General features: G+C 39.6%; 1 protein-coding gene across 2 annotated transcripts; it reads right to left on the reverse strand.

Annotated features, from left to right (window-relative positions):
• Nucleotides 1-658: 658 nt before the first annotated feature.
• Nucleotides 659-19205, reverse strand: TCTN3 (tectonic family member 3). 2 transcript variants are annotated; one of them, XM_047703002.1, is made up of 14 exons: nucleotides 18835-19204; nucleotides 18549-18672; nucleotides 18057-18175; nucleotides 16759-16886; nucleotides 16424-16532; nucleotides 16154-16269; nucleotides 15634-15669; nucleotides 14856-14936; nucleotides 13687-13812; nucleotides 12505-12612; nucleotides 11962-12056; nucleotides 11550-11703; nucleotides 10711-10848; nucleotides 659-1985 (listed from the first exon to the last, which is right to left on the reverse strand). In XM_047703002.1, exons 1-14 carry the CDS (start codon nucleotides 19088-19090, stop codon nucleotides 1749-1751), a joined length of 1827 nt encoding a protein of 608 aa, XP_047558958.1. In that variant the 5' UTR covers nucleotides 19091-19204; the 3' UTR covers nucleotides 659-1748. The 2 variants fall into 2 exon arrangements, with proteins under 2 accessions (XP_047558958.1, XP_047558959.1); XM_047703003.1 differs by lacking the exon at nucleotides 659-1985 and adding an exon at nucleotides 4385-4445 and having other exon boundaries at nucleotides 18835-19205.
• Between the last annotated feature and the right edge of the window lie 1966 nt (nucleotides 19206-21171).

The following is a 21171-nucleotide window of genomic DNA, read 5'->3' on the forward strand; positions in this document are numbered from 1 at the left end:
GAACCCAGGGAAAAGGGGAAATGAGAAATGACTGCTAGTCAGTGTGGGCTTTGTTTTTAGGGTGATGAAAATATTCTGGAATTAGCGGTGACAGTTATATAAATCTGAATATACTAAAAACCACTGATTTGTATTTTTAAAAGGGTGACTTACACAGTATGTGAGTTAAATTTTTTTGGTAGATAAATAGAGATAGGATGGTTTCATAGCACCTGGGCATGGGAATAAGCATGTGAATAAAGAAATAGAGGGATCAGATTCTAAGAAGGACTTGTAGGCTGTTGGGAGTAAACTAGATGTCTCTTACCCCAAAATATAGGGTTGTCACATAAGCTTATTCCCTTTTAAGAAGCCCAAACTGGAGACCCTGAATACTCCAGTAGCTTGTGGTCTGTTTTGGTACAGGCCTCTTTAGAGGTAGGGCTGATGAATTCACATTAACATCTTCATAACGGACTCTACTGGGAACCATACAATCAGCTTCCCAGGTCCCGACCTCCCCTGTGCAGAATGTCCCTTGTACAGAAGCACTTCCTCCTGGTTTGGTAATAACTGCTATGAGAACCTTGCCACTTCCCTCCAGGGAGGCAGGTTACTTTTAGGGTACTTGGAGTGGGCAAAATGATAAACCCATCAGAGATGCCTTCTACAATTAGCATTTTCTGCTCATGAAGTAGGATTTATTATAACTAAGTATATGTTTTATTAAAAGGCAATTCTAGATTCAGATTAATATGTTGTGGGGGAAAAAAAGACTATCTCCCAGTTCTCTCTGCCTGGATTTCAAGTCCCCATATAATGAGCTCTCATGTTACTTACCCCATATCTTAGTGTCTCTTTTGCCCATTCAGTGTTTCTACTACAGTTACTTTAGGTTCCCAACCCTCTGGCTCCTGGCATCACCTTCACCTTTCCACGCTCCCAACCAATCTTACTTATCATGCTATGTTTAGCTCCACTCCCAGGAAAAGAGCCCAAGTACTTCTATTTGAATGCCACTGTGCGATGTATGAAAGTTTTTCCCCACTTTTTAAAACCTCCTGCACATAGATAATCATGAGGTGATCACATGTCAGCTTCTGTGTGCTGCTGGAATTAGTACAACAAAGCTCTCAGTTTTGTTTCTCCTCACCACAATGGAAGAAAAATACAGAAATGAGCGGTAGGATCATTTGCTAGTAAAAAATTGGGGTCTGGGATTCCACAGTCATTTTGGAAACTGACTAGAAAGAGTTGCTCTCCTCACTCATGCCCGGACAGAGTGTGGCCCAAGGGAATGGGGAGAGGCGAGATGAAATCCTTAGCCAGCAGTTTTCAGCTCCTCTCAAGTCCAGAGGGCATCTATTCCCAAGTTCATCCAGGGGACAGCAGGAGCACGTTCCTTCCAATGCTGGGCCTCAGCGTGCCTGTGAGCAGATGGATGAAGATCTTGCAAAACTTTAGTGAGGCAAACACAAGCTGAAGGGCTGGAGGCAGGGCTCTTTGTGTTCTTCCTAGCTTGAGAAGTAGAGAACCTAATGTGTACTTTGTGGTCTGCACAGTCCTAAGCAGAGAACTATGACAAATAAGGTATTTTTGTTGCTTTTCGGAAATCCCTTCTTTCACATACAAACATTCCTTCAGTTAGGTCCTCTGTTATCTTATACACTCTCCTCTGGTCACGAGCAGGTATGGACCTATTTAGCCAAGATTAAGTAGGCTGTCTCCGAACTTCCCATAGGGAAAATTAATAGCTGGTTCTTTTTGTTTCACCTGGTTTCTAGCTTGAGAACTCCAAGTACTAAGAGACATAGGATAAGGATCGGAGAGGCTGAGCCTTTCTGAGAGTCTACTCCTCTGCTGAATGCCACTTTGAAGGGAAAAAAGAAGTCGAATGGCAGTTTCCAGTCTATTCTAGGTTGGCCCCTTGGAGGCTCTGGCTTCTGGGTAATGTCCACAAAGGTCACAACAGTTGTCAAAGGTACATCTATTATTTGCTGGGAATCCTGCAGGAAGAAAGTCCATGACAGGTCAGTGCTTGGAACCCATTCATATAGCTCTCTAACTTGATTGTTACTATTACTTTCCCTGAAAAAAGACCAAAACCAAATTGCTCTAAGCAGGATATGCCTTTTTCTCACATTGGTACTATGTAGTTCTCACTCTATGATACACAGGAAATGAATTTTGTAGCAGCACTCCACGACACTAGAACTGTGAACAGTTACACCTATCTAAAGACTGAAAAACTGACTCTAGCTTCCCTCAAATGGGGAGCTGGCTGATATCAAAGAAGCCAGATGGGAAAACTGCTGCTGTTATGTGCTTAGCAGCTTTACCTTATCAAGTCCCAGAAGGCTCCAGGCTCTGAAGCAGTACACATGTGCACATACTAGTGGCATTTCTAGTCCACTTCAATTGCAGAAAATGTGAAACTTCATGGGAAAAACAAAGAACCCGTAATGTCGATAAAAAGCCCATCAGATTGACAGAATCTTAGGGTTAGAAAGGATCCTCTCAACCGCCCAATTCAAGTCAAATGAAACAGATGCTCCAGGAAGAAGGGACCTCAGCAAGCTGACTCAAGTATCTTTTTTCTTTCCTCCAAGACTTTATTTATTTATTGGCAGAGAGAGACACAGCGAGGGAGGGAACACAAGCAGGGGGAGCAGGAGAGGGAGAAGCAGGCTTCCCGCCGAGCAGGGAGCCCAATGCGGGGCTTGATCCCAGGACCCAGAATCATGACCTGAACCGAAGGCAGACTAGTAACAACTGAGCCACCCAGGCGCCCCTCAAGTATCTGATCTAATACTACACATAGCTTTTGGTAGATACAGTTGTAGCCTGATGACTGAAACAAGTTTATGTAAAATGAATTCCTTTTGTTCTCTGTGCTTACCAATCAGACGGAATTCCGATTATAATTTGACCGTAAATAACTATCTTGTTGAACCAGAAATGATTATTTCCTCCACTCACCTTTGTCTACCCTGATGCTACATATTATCTGCTGTGGCCTTTGGCAACAATAAAACTAGGCTCTGGGAACACAACTTTGTCTGGAATAACCCTTCTAGGTACTTAAAAAAATGGGTATGGGGCCAATGCTGTGATGATCTTACATGTCATATTAACTCTTTGGAATTTTTTTTTTAAAACAGTGTAGTTTCTGAGGGACTTGGCATAGAAGTAATGTAACTTTTGGGGCACTGATAGAACCACATGCATTCCAGGACAGCCAGCTTAGGCTAAAGCTGAAAAGGCAACCCTGACTCCAGCCAGGAATGGAAGACTGGCTGAGATTAACGAAAGAAAATGGGGGGACAGAATATAACATGATGGCAGGCATGAGGTAGGGACAGAAAGTGGTTACTGAATTATACCCCCTCAGTGTGATCAGGCAACCACCCCTTCCCCACCTCAATAAGAGATTGGATAATTTAAATAAGAGAAATTCTGGATTTAGGGACATTGGGCATAAAGGAGGACAGAGTGACGTATGGAACTAAAAATAGGAAAATTTTTCTGTATAATGAAATCCTTTCCCTCATTTAGCTCCAAAATGCTGACAGATGGTCTTATATCCCTACCTGTCAGTCAGTAATCAGGAGGGTCTTTTCTGGAGAAAATGATCAGTTTCAGCAACAAGACAAAAAGACTGACATTTGACAGTTCCATAACCCCAAAAGCAACTGTACCTAACTGTCCTACTGTGAAGGCCACCAGTCAGCAAGTCTCATTCATGAGCACAGAGCTTTCAGTTAGCTTTAACTGCTTACTCTTAGGTTGGACAGACAGCTAGGGACTGCCAGATGTGTGGGGAAGCTTCTCACATTAAAGAGGAAAAACTGAACCAAGTGAACAGAATAAATAAAACAGAAAAATATCAGAACAAACAGACAAGGAAAGATAAAGATCAAAACTTAAGATCTTTATTTTTTTTTTTTAAGTTTTATTTAAGTAATCTCTACACCCAAGGTGGGACTTGAACTCATGACCCTGAGATCAAGAGTCATGAGCTCTTCTGACTGAGCCAGCCAGGTACCCCAGATATTTAAATATACATAAAAAAGGATAGTATGAAATGAAAGAAAAAATAAGAGCTCTTAGATTTTAAAAATGGATAGTCAGAAAAAAAAGTCAGTAAAAAGGTTAAAGACAGGTGAGGAACTTTTCTAGAAAGAACAAAGAGCTAAAGAGAGAGATAGACAATATAAAAGAAAAGAAAAAAAATTAGAGAACCAATCTGGTGACCCTGTAACAGATTAACAGGAGTTACAAAAAGAACAGAGAAAATTGCGTGTGTGATTATTAAATGATAACTGAAAATTCTCAGTTTTCAGAATAAGAAATATCCAAAATTGTTTGGCATAATGAAAAACAAAACAAAACAAAACAAAACCTACCCAAGGCATAATATTGTAGAAGCTTCAGATCTTAAAATAGCTTCTGAACAGCACTGAGAACTAGAAGACAATGGAAGAAAGCCTTCAAATTGTGAGCAGAAAACATTTCCAATCTAGAATTCAATCTAGAATGCCTGGATAAATGATCAATCATAATTTAAATGATAATAAAGATGATAGATGCTTGAATAAAGTTATTCTTAGGTAAACTAAAATAAAAATGTACTTTATGTGTGCTTTCTTTTCGAAGAGGTTATTAGATTTTGAGCTCCATCAAAACAAGAGAGCCAACCAAGAAGGAGAAAGCAGTGTCTAGCAAACAGTAACTCTAACACAAGAAACAAGAGGAATTCCTAGGATGATGGGAAAGTTCCATAACAACAGGTGGTCAGGAAGTAGTTTATACTACATCGAGTAATGGAGGTCGCTATGAAGAAAATACAGAGGAAAAAGTAGAACTGTTAATATCTCATGCCAAGTTCAACTGTTTAGAAAACTGCATTGAGAGAGATTTTAGAGATGTTGGAGAGTGTGAGATGTCTTAGCTTTTAGCTCAAAGAAAACTAAAGAAATAAAATATGAGGTAATTATTAATTTCAGAAATAAAGCATTTTGCTTTCCATGAGGACAGGGATGATGTCTATCTTGTTTTCCATGCATCATATCTACAGCATCCACCATAGCACTTGGCACAAATAGGCACTCAATAAAGATTTTTTTTTTTTGGATAAAGGAGTAGAGGTATTTTTGGAGATAGGGCACCAATACAAAGTAGCAAGAGATAATAAAACACAAGGAAGAAAGCATACCATAGCTATTTAATAGCCAGCAGTTACAGTTCAGTTTGACCCCCTTATTCTCTCAACACTGTAATTAGGATCCCTAAAGGTTGTGCTTCCTTCCTTCATATATTTATTTATAAATTAATATTTCAAATGAAATGCCTTTTTCCCCCCATATATTAAAATATTGCCTCCATAACTGTGTGGAGGTTTGGAACCAATACAGTCTAGCAGACAGTCCATAATTAAAAGGAACTTGAATGCATTTGCCAGGTCACTGGATAATACTGAATGTTACTGGCCCATTTTAGAATTTGTATTTTAGTACCACAGGAAGAACAAGGTTTTCTTTTTCTTTTTTTTTTTTTAAAGATTTTATTTATTTATTTGACAGAGGGAAATCACAAGTAAGCAGAGAGGCAGGCAGAGAGAGAGGAGGAAGCAGGCTCCCTGCTGAGCAGAAAGCCCAATGTGGGGCTCGAACCCAGGACCTGGGATCATGACCTGAGCCGAAGGCAGCGGCTTAACCCACTGAGCCACCCAGGCGCCCCGGAAGAACAAGGTTTTCTAAGTTCAGTGTGTTATTCATAAATTCTGAAGACACAAGTTTTTCTACTGCATTTTAAAAGTTATGTATAAGCAAAATTAGAGAATTCACATTAGCTTTAAAATGTAGTCAGAGGGGCACCTGGGTGGCTCAGGGGGTTAAAAAGCCTCTGCCTTCAGCTCAGGTCGTGATCTCGGGGTCCTGGGATCAAGCCCCGCATCAGGCTCCCTGCTCAGTGGGGAGCCTGCTTCCCGCCCCCCTCTCTGCCTGCCTCTCTGTCTACTTGTCTCTGTCAAATAAATAAATAAAATCTTAAAAAAAAAAAAAAAAATGTAGTCAGAGATGTACTTTCTAAAAGTGTTTTTCAAATTGCAAATTGTGACCCATTAGTGTCTAGCATTAAACAAAAAACAGAATCAACAACAGAATAGACAATATCACACAGTATATTGCATAAAATATTGTTTCCTAAAATTTTTGTTTCAGCTTTATACATGTGTGTGCTATAACGTGGGCTATGTTGTAAAATACATTTCTTACCATAGGTGACAGCCAACAAAAATTGAAAAATACTGCTCTAATGCCTGCTTATCTCTTTGGTTTTTTTTGCTTTAAACCTTCTTAATATGCTACTTCTATGGAAATTTGGAACAAAAAAAGTTATGGTGAGGGGCGCCTGGGTGGCTCAGTGGGTTAAGCCGCTGCCTTCGGCTCAGGTCATGATCCCAGGTCCTGGGTTCGAGCCCCACATCGGGCTTTCTGCTTAGCAGGGAGCCTGCTTCCTCCTCTCTCTCTGCCTGCCTCTCTGCTTACTTGTGATTTCTCTCTGTCAGATAAATAAATAAAATCTTTAAAAAAAAAAAAAGTTATGGTGATAAAAATAATAACAATGTTATGATGAGCAATATTTATTGAGTATTCACTATGTGCCAGGAAATGTACTATTTTACTTTTATGCTCTCAATTAATATTTACAATTCAATGAAGAATTATTATTAATCTCCATTTTATAGATGAGAAAACTTAGATTTAGAGAAATAAAATAACTTGATTTAGACCTAGGTCTGACTGACTCAACACCCATGCTCCCTAAACTGTAAAAGATACGTATCCAAGATAATCTAAAAAGCTTGATAATCCATTTAAAGATAAAGATGAAGTGAATAGGGGCGCCTGGGTGGCTCAGTGGGTTAAGCCTCTGCCTTCGGCTCAGGACATGATCTCAGGGTCTTGGGATCCAGCCCCACATCGGGCTCTCTGCTTGGCAGGGAGCCTGCTTCCCCTTCTCTCTGCTGGACTCTCTGCCTACTTGTGATCTCTCTCTCTTTATCAAATAAATAAATAAAATCTTTAAAAAGAAAAGATGAAATGAATATTATAATTCTATAAAGGTTCAGAGCCTTGATCCTGTGACGCTACATTGTTCTTGTCACTCACTTATTGTTTTGTGTGTGTGTGTGTGTCTGTGTGTTTTAAACATTTTATTTATTTTTTTGACAGAGAGAGACACAGTGAGAGAGAGAACACAAGCAGGGGGAGTGGGAGACAGAGAAGCAGGCTTCCCGCCAAGCAGGGAGCCTGATGCGGGGCTCGATCCCAGGACCCTGGGATCATGACCTGAGCCGAAGGCAGATGCTTAATGGATGAGCCACAAGGCCCCTCTATTGTTTTGGTTTTGACTGATCCAGAATATTCTGCAAAAGTAATTGTTTCTTTCTAGAGATAATTTTATTTTTAAATTTAAGAAAGTTTCTATTCAGATAGCATACATATTGTATTTTATTAATTCCCAAACTTAAAGGTCCCTTTAAATGCTCAATTAGTACAAAATTATAAGCAGCAAAGTACCATGTAGGTAAACCCTATTTAATTCATGGGTTTGTTATGAGGATGCAACATTTATTAAAAGAAATTAGTGGGCACCTGGGTGGCTCAGTTGGTTAAGCGACTGCCTTCAGCTCAGGTCATGATCCTGGAGTCCCGGGATCGAGTCCCACATGGGGCTCTCAGCTCCTTGGGGAGTCTGCTTCTCCTTGCTCATGCTCTATCTCACTGACTCTCTCTCAAATAAATAAATAAAATATTAAAAAAAAAAAAAAGAAATTTGTAAAAAACACTACCAGTAATTATCACAAAGTAAATGACAATAAATGTTTAGATATTATTATCATACAAGAAGACAGGGAAGTGTTTTGCTTAAATTCTTCCTTGCTTAGTAGTTTGTTTTTAACTAGGGGACTTCCAAAAATTTTGCTACTTCACTTTTTATAGTGAGAGGAATTTAAAGTGTTTCTAAAGCAACATCTGTACAATGAAGTCATTCAGACAGTTTGATTCAAAATTTAACTAACCATCTAGCAGCTTCATTCCAAGGGTCATAAACACAAATGCTTACTGTTCTAAGTAGAGAACCCGAATGAGAGAGTGGGATGGCTAAGGATGGGTAGGTATAGGTTGTGTGCAAGGGGCCCTCTATTTAAAAGTGGAAACAACCATTCAGTGACAAGAGATTTTATGCCAGGCAGGAGCGTAGGATTGCTATTGCTAGATTTTCAAGAGAAGTCAGAAATCTGGATGTCAACATGAAATTTCCTGATTTTTCAACGTGGCACAAATTCAAACAAAACAAAACACTGTGGGTAAAACGAAACAAGTGTATAGTCTAACTCTAGCCCACAGCCTACAGTGTGCCACCCAGCTTTACTTTTTTTTCTTTTAAAGATTTTATTTATTTATTTGACAGACAGAGATCACAAGTAGGCAAAGAGACAGGCAGAGAGAGAGGAGGAAGCAGGGTCCCCGCTGAGCAGAGAGCCCGATGTGGGGCTCGATCCCAGGACCCTGGGATCATGACCTGAGCCGAAGGCAGAGGCCTTAACCCACTGAGCCACCCAGGCGCCCCCAGCTTTACTTTCATGCCCTCACTCAGATACAGAAGCTGACTGACACAGCCTACATGAGACTGCTACCAACCACATGGCCAGTGGGTAGGGAGAAAATCACAGGACATAGATCTTCTGAAAGTTTAACTCTTCTTTTTACTTCAGAAGCTTTGGGAACATGTACACTAGCTTTCTCTGAATAGTCTCTTGCTATTCTACGAAAAAAATTTCATAGGGAAATCCTGAGAGACAAGCCTGTGTGGATACGGATTTGAAGTAGAGGACAAATAATCAGAATATAAATGCATTAAGAGAAAGTGAGTATGTTTATAGGACTTCAGGAGAAAATATCCACTCATGACTGAAGAAGTAATAAAGTCTTTCAATACAGATGATAAAATCATCTCTTTATTATAGAAATAAATATTTATATTTACTTAACTTTTCTGATATGACACTATTGTTTCACAACTTCTTTTATGTTTATAGGGGCATGGCAACTTTCATGAGGGTGAGTTTCTCAAGTCAGCCCTTAAAGTGACAATTTTTGTATAGTCAACATGACCTCTGCACATCCTTTAAATCGCCATAAGTAAAGGCATATGACTTTGTATATCCCACACCACTTCTCCATACGTTCAACACGGTAATTTTTGGTCCATGATTGGAATAGATTCTGTCTTCAGTTATGCATGAATGAAACACAGCTGAAATTCTCAATTGTCAACCACTTATGCCAGTTAGATGTGAACGACTATAAAGTGTGATTTTGTAGAGGGGGAAAACTAACCCAAAAAGCTAACCTCTCCTAAGTACTAGAATAAAATAGTGATTAAAATATCTACATAAGAGAGAGGCACTGGGTCGCTTCCATGCCTAGGAGAACCAGAGATTCAGAGAAAGAAGAATACTCTTGTGAGTATCTTCCCAAACTACCTGGGTGCTTGCAAATAAAGATACAGTTTAGAAAAACAAAACAATTTATTCAGTGTAGGATTTGTAACAGACTCAAAGAGTCTTATAGAAATACTGCTATTTTATTCAGTAAACCAATACAGAGAAAAAATGGAGTGCTCTCACTAATAATTTCGGGTAACTCGAGTTTCAACCCTATCTGTAGGCAAAGAGCACTAAGGTACTCAACCCTGTTATAAGAAGGAGCTAAAGATATTTTATTTTTGGCCTACATGTAGTCTCAAGTTTATTTCTTTTCTGGGATATAAATGCAACGACATATAGGTAATAATTTCAATTAGTTTTAGTTTTCATTAGAAGTTAATAAACTGGCATGCAATTTATATGTGAATCAGTTCACTGGGACTTAATCATTTTTGTTTTTGCAATTCTAAAGCTAAGGATTAGATACTAAAATCAAGGCAGATGTGTTAAAGGTGTCTTAACACACATCATAAACAGCAGATATATGTTTACTATGTAGTAAAATTATCTGTCTTAATGGAGTGCAACCAATCAAGAATTGATGACTACCAGCTAGCCCCAGCAAAAGCTTTAAGCAATTAAGCTTTAAGCTCAGAGACTCTGATAAGTATGTGACTGTCATATTGAATGCACAGTTATGGGGAATGTTTTCTGTAGTTAAATCAACTGGTATAGTAACACTGGTATGATAATTGAAAAGACATTAACCTATATTACGGTCTGGGTTCAGGAAATTAAAAGAGAAAAGAAACTGGGGAAAAGGATACAGATTGTTTTTATCATGACAACATGCTAATTTCAATAACCGGCCAGAGGGACTGACTTAGAAGTTGTGTCAGCTCATTCAAACCAAATGTTGGCTGGTAGCATAAATTGGCTCTCATTGTCAAAAAGTGATCTGCTTAGGGCGCCTGGGTGGCTCAGTGGGTTAAGCCTCTGCTTTTGGCTCAGGTCATGATCCCAGGGTCCTGGGATCGAGTCCTGCATCGGGCTCTCTGCTTGGCAGGGAGCCTGCTTCCTCCTCTCTCTCTGCCTGCCTCTCCGCCTACTTGTGATCTCTCTCTGTCAAATGAATAAATAAAATCTTAAAAAAAGAAGTGATCGGCTTATCATATAGCTTGTAAGACAACCTAGGCATTGCAAGGCTTAGTGGTCCTTTATGAGCCATGACTTACCTTTACGGATTGGCACCGGTATAGGAACCGGGCTCCTGACACATGAGCTTGTGGGTTGGACTGGAGGCCTATATATGCCCACAATACCTGGATCTCCAGGGAAACTGGTATGACACAGCAGGAAGTGCAATGCATAACCTGTAGAAGGGTAAAGAAGCATCTGCTTGAATTGCTGATGGTTGCCTATAATCAGTTACCATGCATTAAGTAGCTACTGTTTTTTAAACATTTTATATATAACAGAGAAGGTAATATGTCTTAGAGAAAGAACACAAAAGTTCACAACAGATCATCCTATTAGATCTTAAAAAATTAATATTCTAAAATGGGAATGACTAACAAAGAGATTAATAAAAGGTGAGCTCATGTACACTGGTTATGAGAAGTGTTCTATTAGTGGTACATAGTCAGTGCTGTGGAACGCCAAGACAAACTGCCACTTCTGGTTAAGGATGGCTTCATGGGACGGGGATGAGTAGTATGTGACTGGAAGGAGTGGTGGTGGTAAAGGAAATTCAGGCAGAGAAATGGCATATAAAAAGGTGTGCAAGTAGAACAGCATATGATGTCATGGAGGGACATTCATTGATTAAAAACTGAATAATAGTGGCTGAGAGTCATCTATGTGCCAGGCATGATGGAAGCACTGGCCTTGAGCACACCACTTGAGTGAAGCCAAGGATTTGGACACAGAAGCAGTGAAAGGTTAAGGAAGACATTTCCTTCTAGGAGAGTCCCATCATCTATAGAAACAGGACTGGTTTTAATTTTGATATCCATAATTTACACACAAAAGAGGAAAATAAATTTTTGTGAGAATGTGTTATTTGTCTCCTCACCGAAACACTGCAGTTGCTGCTGAGAATCCTCGTCCACTCACTCTTCCGGGCCGGGTCAGCATTACCAAAGATGGCAACGAGTTCTGGGCTGGTCTTTCCATGAAGAGCCTCATAAGTTTCCTGCTGTAAGTGGCTGCAAGCCACCTTTTTCAGCCTGAAATGAAACACCGCGGAGGCTGCAGTTCAATGTTAACATATTAATCCAAACATTAAAAATGATACTATAAAGTAAATGAGAGGAAATAATCCTTATTATTAGATATAGAAGACTGTCAGAAAACTTTTTAGCAATGTTAACATTATTTAGATTATAAACTCTAACTAGCATTGTCAACCAAAATATAAAAGTTGTCCTATCAACATATTCTCTACAGAGACAAAATTGTGGAAAGTGATGCAGAAGCAGAGTGACCTGAGCTTGCATCCAGATACTGCATTCACTCCAAATTGTACTTCATGTCTCTTAACAGAGCAAATTCCATCACCCTGACTCTGTAAGAGGGTCATCTGAGGCAGAAAGCGATGGTCAAGGATAGTGTAACAGAATAAAAAGGCGGCAGATTGGAAAATTCACACTCTTATTGTGTCCTTAACACTGTATTTTACCAATGTCATGACACTGTTCAAGTCACAAATTTGTTTTTTAATCTAGTAATTGAAAAACACACAGAGACAAGAACTATTTACCCCAAAATGGCTAACCACATAACAGTATAAAACTATTTCATTAAAACAAACAGGAAGTGAGTCATGATCCTTACCTTCAGCTAGTTTAACACATTTTAAAGCCTTTGGTGGCAAGAACTTTGAGAACATAATGTATTAATGGCTCAGTAAAGAAAGTCCTGAATACCTAAAAAATCAGGGGACCTCAGAATTGGGATACCCAGAAGATGAGCAGCCACAGTTTTTCTCATCAGGCTGCAACAGGCTACCCAGCTCCAAAAAAGGATACAGGGTGACTTAAATCACCAGTTATGGCCAAAAGTGGCTTCCCAACAAGATAGCCAGGATTTCCACTTCTAGGACGAGTAAAAGAAGTAGCTATGCTCTGTTGAAAAGCCTGCGGAAAGAGGGAAAGTCACTTACCGAGGAAAGCATGCTCTCACATCTTCCACTGCCTGGCTTCATACCCTTCTTCACTTGATCTTAGCCAAAAGGCCGAGAAGCGATGGCTTCATACCCTTCTTTATCACAAAGCAGTAAGGCCGCTGCACTGAACAATCTGGCTCCCTTCCACAGTGGAGCGTTTTGCAGAAGTTTCTTGCAAAACTTCCGTGTTTTACTTTTTATTCACTAAAATAGGTCCTAAGTGATCTTAAAATTCTTCTAAGGATTACAACCAAGGATCGACCAACCCTGTTTCTCAAAAATTCCTGTCAATTGAGGGCTATGTTCAGCCTGGCTAAAATGAGAAGAATTTAAACATAATTTAGAAGTATCTTTTAATTAACTACAGATGTTCCAGAGATAAACTAAGAGACACGGGACTTGGTTGATCACTTGAGGGCAGAGTGAAGAAGAAACAAGAGTCTGCTAGGTTCAAAAAGAAGAAGCAGAAGAAAGTCAAAAGATAGTTACCAGGATTGGAAAGTTAGATTAAGTGGGAAATGAATAAAATGCTGACTGCTGTCACATTATATTTGGTCATGTTCCTAAATATACATAAGCAAAAATTTGTTGTAAGTATATAAACTCAAATAATGCAGAAATATAAAGAGTAAAAGTGTGAAACAAAAACCTGCTGAACGCGCAAAAATATGAGAAAAGGTAATTAAAGAATTTCTGTGGGAGGTTGGCTGAGTTAATGATTCAAAGTGACTCTTTTTTTCTAAAAATGGAGTTTGGATTTAAGACTAAAATACTGTTTCATTGGGGGGGCCAGATAATCTGAGAAAATGTTACTGAATAAATGTTGTTAAATATCGTTTGTAGTTAAATTATGAAATACTAAATGCTGAAGCCTCAACTGACAGATTGTAGGCCTTTTTTTTTTTTTAGGCTGGCTGTGGAACCCTAGGCCTTCATATTCTTAATCTATTCTTCATGCATCACAGAAGCACAGAAATACTGAATTTCTAATTTCTAATTCAGTATTTCTGCTCCCCTTAGTCCCCCATAGAAGAAGGGTTCTAACCCTGAAGCGAATGATAAAGTGTTGCTCTAAGGAAGTGCCTGGCTTGACAGTCAGGTTGGTTTGTCCAAAACTGACAGAGACTTTCTGGATTCCAAAAGTCCCATTCGTCTCTATCTCATAGATGACCTGAAATACAAAAGTAGAAATCAATTAATATAAATTGTTTAATGGGCCAATTATACAGAAGATTTTCTGTCTCTAAGAGTTTTATTATACCTGCATGAGGGTACAACATAGTGACTATAGTTAATAATAATTTATTGTATATTTGAAAGTCATTAAGAGAGTTGGTCTTAAAAGTTCTCATTGCAAGGAAGAACGTATAACTGTGTAGTGATGAATATCAACTAAACTTACCGTGGTAATCATTTCACTATATGTGTATTTTTGTGTGTGTATATGTATGTATATATGAAATCATGTTTTACACCTAAAACTAATGATATGTCAATTATATCTCAATAAAAGAAATAACTGAATGAGGGAGACTAAACAAGTAATCTTAAAAATACCAAACACAAATGCCATGAAGAGAAAGACTTCATATAATATCTACACATGAAAAACAGACTAGATAGAGCTCTTTGAAAGGGTTCATGGGAGAAGTTTATGGTAAGGATTGAAAGGGGAAAAAATGAGTTTTGACTGTGTGCAGAGAAGATGAGTAGAGAGGGAGCATGGAATGGACGCCCAGTTGACTTGGCTCTCCCAATGTCTGAGGATGAATGAAGATAACAGCTAGAGATGGAAGTCATAAGCAATTGAAGGTAACCTTTGATTTCTGAGTAGTCTTTACAATGACGCTTAAGATAATTCTTCCTTCTGTAGGATGATCAAAAGGGAGAGAGGAGGAAAAGAAGTTGACTCTTCTATTTCAGAATTTTCAGATGATACTGATTTTGTCAACAGAACTATAATAAACCGCAAATGGGTAAAGAAAGAAGAGTCAAAAGTAATCATAATCTTTTGTATATGAAATACTGGAGGATGGTAGCAATGGGAACTGAAATATGGTAGGAAGGGGAAGGTGATGGGCTCAGTTCTTGACATGTTAAGTTCCATGCACAAACATTCATGTGGGGTTGGTCTGGTACTTAATGGAAGATGAGGCACCTCTGGTAATGTTGATCAACAAACATCAATCCAGAATCTGACGTCAGTGTCCTCACCTGGGAAACCACATTCTGACAAGTGTTTCCAGACAAGAAAGGAGGATCAGCTTCTGAGACAAGGGTTACAGGAACCTGGAACTAGCAAGGGAAAGAAGCAAATCAACTGAAATCAAAGCAGTATTTTCTCTTCTAGCTATATATCATGCTGAAATGAGTATTTTTCATTTTTGACAGCCTTCCCCTCTCCTTCCATTGCCAGCCTACAAGTTAAGATCAAAAATGATTTTAAGTCAGCTCTTCTCAAAACATATTTCTCATAACATTAATTCCACTAGGTATAAAATAAAGGTTCCACAGTCAAATAAATTTTACAAATTTTTGTGAGTTTTTAAAAAAGTTTTTATTTCCCTTAAGTAGTCTCTACATCCAGTGTGGGGCTTGAACTCACAAGCCCAAAATCAAGAGTTGCAAACTCTACTGAACCAGCAAGGTGCCCCCAAATAAATTTTAGAAATATTATATTCGGTATTCCCCTCTTAGAGAGTACCAAGTCCTTTAGTACATTAAAGACTCCAAGAAGTCCACTCTAAATATAGTATTTAACTTTACTTAATCCAATGTTTCCCAAACTTATCTAACATTTTATGAACTTGTATTTCATGTAATGCTTATTAATCATATTGAACATACATGGGAAAAAATGTTTTAGATTCACACTTAAGAGTCTGATATATCACACATAGATTTCCTTTCACAATTACTTTAGACTGAAATGGACTCAGATGCAAAGGGATCAAACAGTCTCCTTCCTTTCCAGTGATAAACAGTATCATACCTTCAAATTCTGCGGATCAGTCATACCTTTTGGAACCTAGAATTAGAGAGTAGCAAGAACTGTGAGTATGTATACACCTCACAGAAAATATCCAGGAGCTTGTGGTTTCACGTGCGGGGAGGAAAAATCAACACATTAGAATGATTCTTCTCTTCTACCTGACTCTTTATACCAAAATGCTATGAGTAAAGCTGAGGAGGGGTTGGGCTACAACATACCTACTCTGAGCAGAGCTCTAGTGAACAGAAAAGCAAGAGGTTTTGGTAAAACAGTGAAATGTCATCCCCTGCCACCCTCCCAAGCCAATCCCATTATCCAGAAGGGAAGAATCTCTTATTCTGGACATATATTCCCCAACTCTTTCATCTTTCTTCAGAGGGTAGGGTTTCTGGGCCCTCTGTTTTTTTATGTAGTTCTTAGGCATTCTGACTTTCAGTTCAGTGCTTTATCCACAACCCAACAGCAGGAAGCATGCTGACTTTGTCCACAAGAGTGACAGCAGGGAGGGAAGGAATACCACCTTTAAGACTGTGAAGTTATAATAAGAGACAGCATTGAGGGCTGGATCCAAGGTGCAGCTACTTGTCAAGTTCTTGAAGAAACGAGCACAGGTTGTACTTTTACTCTCCAGGAAACCTTAGAATGCAAAGAATTAAGGGAGTGATAAAAGAGAAAGCCTATTTTATTTTTATGAAAAGCAATTTTTAGAAAGTTTTTTTTTTTAAAGCAATTTCTAAGAAAGCCTATTTTAAATGGAATAAAAAGGTTGGCACTTCTGTTTTGGACTCACCTGCAGGATTGTTCTCCGCACAGAGCCCCCAAGCTCCAACTCCCGCAGGCTGCCTCAGCAAGCTGATTACAGACCACGTGGGGAAGTAAGTCAAAATGGGGTCCCCAGCCTGAACAAAGTACAGTAGAAATTCATTCACAGTAAGATTGGACTGAACTCCACCAGAAAAAAAAAGTAGAGACAAAAATTAACTCAAGGGCTTATGAATGTGGATAAAACTGTCTTCTAAAAGAGTTGACCCCGTTGCAGGGGGGGTACCTCAAGGATACCTGGTCAACTGTCAGCCATGAGGGAAAAACCACACCAAACAATCCCGTCCCTATCCCCAGGCTCACCCTGTAATGAGGTGGTGGTGACTGGGTTTGGAATGTTGAAGTGAAGGATCCGCCTCCAAACTCTGTAGCCAGGGCCTCAAAGCGGGTTGCATTGACCTTTTGAAGCTTCTGGAAATAGCTTAATTTTGCTAAAATGTTTTTTAAAAGAAAAGGGGTTTAGATAAAAGTAAAATATTTATTTAGAAATACCTGGCACACCAAGTAACTGCTTTTAAAAATTATTCTTTTTTAAAGATTTTATTTATTTTTTGACAGTGAGAAAGAGATGACAAGTAGACAGAGTCAGGCAGGGGCGGGGGGGGGGGGGTGGGAAGCAGGCTCCCTGCGGAGCAGAGAGCCCAATGTGGTGCTCAATCCCGGGACCCTGAGATCATGACCTGAGCTGAAGGCAGAGGCTTAACCCACTGAACCACCCAGATGCCCCTAAAATGTATTCTTATTGGAGCATAATACATAGCAAAGTCTGTAAATGCACTATTCTTAAGTGTACAAAAGAATTTCTACAAATTGCTACACTCCTATTCCTACTACCCAGATTCAGTTATAGAAATTTCCCCAGAAGACTCACAATCAATAATATTCCACTTTCAAAGATAACAGTTCTGATTTTTATCAAATTCTACCGCATGTATATTCTGTTAAAAGAACTACTGCTTTATTATTAAGATCTAAGGTAAGAATATGGTCGACAAATGCCAGGCAGTTCCAAGTCCCTGATACCAGGAATGTTATTAGCAATTTGTGATGAAAACAGGAGGTTCAATAATGCTCACATTTGCCCCATACCAGATAAGTCTCTAGTACAACAAAATAGTATTATTTCTGTCAGAACATGGCAAAGTTGAAAATAACACTCAGTTTGTCCTCTCCTGTTTCTTCTAAACTTCAACTGACCAGTCTCAATAATGTTTCCATCTCTCAAGTATATGAATTTATTGTTTCTCCCCTTTCACTTCATAATTTCTACATTTAGAATTTCAGACACTCCAAAGAGGTATATTCTGTAATAAGTCTGTACTTTATAACAATACAGAAATCTATTCAAGTTCCTGCAGTTATCTCCTTATGGCTAACGGGGATGATTGGAATTAAAGTTCTATATGGGTTTTCTGATCCACAGCCAACAGGGCATAAGAAATTGCAAATATTCACTAATAAGAGAGAAGGGGAAGGTGGAGAGGTGGAAGAGGGCAGATGATAGAAATTCAAAAAACAAAAGAAAAGTTTAAAAACAAAGGTCCAGACACAAAGCCAAATTTTCAACAAATGCTAGGTAACAAGCATAGTCAACTACTCACAATCATTCACATGGACACAAAACTGCCTAATTCCACTTGAATCCATGAAAACTCTTGAAGGAAATGGGGAATTACTCCTGAAGATTAAAGAGTTGTCCACACACACCCAACTTGAAGACCTGAGAGGAAATAGGATGAAGAACAGATACATTTAGAAGCCGAGGGTTAGGTCAGAAAAGGTGCTGCATGGATGCCAGCCAATGCCTAAGAGAGGCCTCCTTGGGCAACCACAGGACAACACAAAGGTCCTATTCTATTGGACTGCCCTACGCTGGAGAATTCGAGGAGGAACTTCACTCCTGGGGAAAAAACCAACATGATCCCACTTATAGAAATGCAAGTGGGATTAAAAAAAATTAAAAATTAAAAAAAGAATAGAAAAGAAATGCAAGTGGGGGCTGAAGGCAGGAAAGATAACTCTTCCTACTTCCAAATATGACCTATACTGGGGTCCCAGTTTTTCTAGGATTCACCCGGCACACGGCAGCTCACCTCACGCTGCCTGGAAGGCAGAAGGAGAAAACTGTCCTGGGATGGAGTAGATAGCAGTCCTTGTCGCAGCAGCAATTTATGTCGCAGGTACCAGGAGTCAGGTCACAGACACAGATCGGTAAGACTATGAAGATAAAGCAGAGCGAACGGGATGAGGATTCCCAAACTTCCAAGCGCGAATTCCCCTCTTCCAATGGCCCCACTCCCCACTTTGCGGCATTTCACTTTGTTCCCAGAATTTCAGATCGAAGTCAGTGGTTTCCATTCCCACATCTCCTCCTCTCACCTGGGAAGAGGTCTACGGTCCCATTCCCAGGTGCAGAGGGGGTCACTACCGTAGGGCCCACCGTAGAGATCCCAGGCACTGGCCAGGGAGTTTCAGAGCCCTCCGAGAAGGACTGAAGGGTCCCGCCTGGCGACCCCAGCCCCACGTCCGATGGGGTGGGCACAGCCCCAGACGGGGAGGATGAGGGCTGAGACCAGACGCCCTCGGGGACCAGCAGGAACAACACCTGCAGTAGTGCGAGCTGCGACGTGCACATGGGGCGAGACGCACACGGGGAAGTCAAGACCCCTCCCGCTCCCCAAGAGTTCAAAGTGGGTTTCTGCGGTCGCCAGGCGCGTCGCTAGAGGGTGGGAGGGAGGAGTCGCATCTCGTCTGACGTCATCCGCATGCATCTGCTTATTGGCTCAAGGCAATGGCCAAGAGCTCCTCAGCCAATAGAAATCGGCGTTGTTACAGTTCTTTCTAGCGGCTTTTAGTGCGCGCCTTCCTCCTTAGACCTGGCCTCGCACCGCCTCCGTCGCTTGGTAACAGCCAAACTCGCGGAGGAGCCCTTGCCTCTTCTCTCCGCTAGGTGACAGTAGAAGGTCATCGGAATGACAGGTCTCGCGGGGTGCAGCGCCGGCGTCGCGGCCCTCGGGACCGAGCTCTTCATCCACAGAGGGAAACCCCAGAGGCTGGAACCAGAATTGCGTATCTTTCCCACCACGGATTCTAAAGATGAGAAATTCTAAGGAAGGATAATGATCTCCGAGTGGAAAATACACAAAAGTTCACATACACATAAAAAAAAGTTCCCTCTAAATATTGTAATTTTTGGAAACAGAAAGATTAGGCTTCTTAAATTTTAACGATGAGAAATATAAAAAAATGTAAACCTCAATAAATGCTGCAGTCTTTAACTGTAGACTTCATAGTTGTTATTAGAGAAAATAGAGAAGGGGTTGAGAAATGGAGTGGGGAAAAAATGTGAGAAGCTACGAAGAGAAAGAGTAAGGAAAGGAGAGGTTTTGTAGGAGCTGAAGGGAAGATAAGACGCGGGAATGGAAATAGTCAAGGGATAGAGAGGAAAACTTATATTTTTGCCATTAAAATTGCCACTTGCTGTAACCATTCTCGGGAAGTTTTGGTCTTTCCCAGGAGTGGCGGCATCTTCTTCCGATTCTCTAAAGCACTACTGTCCAATAGAACTTCGGCAGTGTTGGAAATGTTCTCTGTCTTCCCTTTTCAGTTTGGCTGCCATCGCTATAGGGGCTATTCGCGCCCTGGAAATGTGGCTCATGTGACTAAGGAGTTGAATTTAAAAATTTTAGTTGATTCCAAGTTAAATAACTACATGTGACTACAAGCTACCATATGGGGTACTACAACTCTGGATGATCAAAATTTTGCTCCCGCTAGACCCCGTGTTTTCCTCAGTCTGCACAGGTCTGACATCTGGATTATTTCAGTTGATTGTTCACAGATATAAATTGAGATCTGTTAAGAGTTGTCTAAAATCTGGTATACTTAACCTAAAACCTAGCCAATACCTCCTTTTCCAATGAATCACTAAGGCAGATAAATTTTAGGACCCCTGACCTTTCTCACGTTCTCTGACAAGGTATTGACTTCTAACGTTTTGAAGTCAGTAGCTAAATGTATCTCTGTGTTATAAATGTTCTTAAATATTTATTTATTTATTTACTTACTTATTTAATTTTTATTGAAGCATGATTAACATAAATGTTTCCGGTATACAACATATTGATTCAACAATTCTATATATTACCCCATGCTCACCATGGTAAGTGTAACCACCATCTGTCACCCAGAAACATTATTACGATATTATTGACTATATTCCCTATGCTATACTTTTCATCTCTGTGACTTTATTTTAATGCTGTAAGTCAAACAGATTTCCATATGATTGTATGATGGATGGCTATAAGAGATATGTATATTTGTGTTTGGACATAAAGCTTTTACATACCTTACTAGTAATTTCTGTCGGAAAGGACAAAATTCAAATTATTTAAGTTATATCTATATTTACTAGAATATAAACTCCACAAACCAGGGGATTTTGTCTGTTTTGTTCACTGATATGTCCCATGACTAGAGCAATACCTAGGACATGTTAGATGTGCATTAAATATTTTTTCAAAAGATCGTTTTGATGAACTTTTTGGGTTTAACACAAGAATATTTAGAGTTTGTATTATTTCAGGATTCCATTTATTTACATTAAATTTCTATTGTACAACCACCTGGAGATTATTTTAGATTTAAAAATTTGGAATTTACACTGTAATAATCAAGGTAAATCAATGATATATTATTCCTGAATTTATTAGT

This window comes from Lutra lutra, chromosome 14, assembly GCF_902655055.1.
Source record: "Lutra lutra chromosome 14, mLutLut1.2, whole genome shotgun sequence".
Classification (NCBI taxonomy): Eukaryota; Metazoa; Chordata; class Mammalia; order Carnivora; family Mustelidae; genus Lutra; species Lutra lutra.

What these genes read in the sequence shown, in the direction of transcription:
- TCTN3 (XM_047703002.1), bottom strand. Translation starts at nt 19,090, where the DNA reads ATGTGCACGTCGCAGCTCGCACTACTGCAGGTGTTGTTCCTGCTGGTC. An exon ending in GTCAGAATGTGGTTTCCCAG is followed by an intron (nt 13,813 to 14,855) that starts GTGAGGACACTG and finishes TTTGTATTTCAG; the next exon opens with GTCATCTATGAGATAGAGAC. An exon ending in GCAGCAACTGCAGTGTTTCG is followed by an intron (nt 10,849 to 11,549) that starts GTGAGGAGACAA and finishes ACCCTTCTACAG; the next exon opens with GTTATGCATTGCACTTCCTG.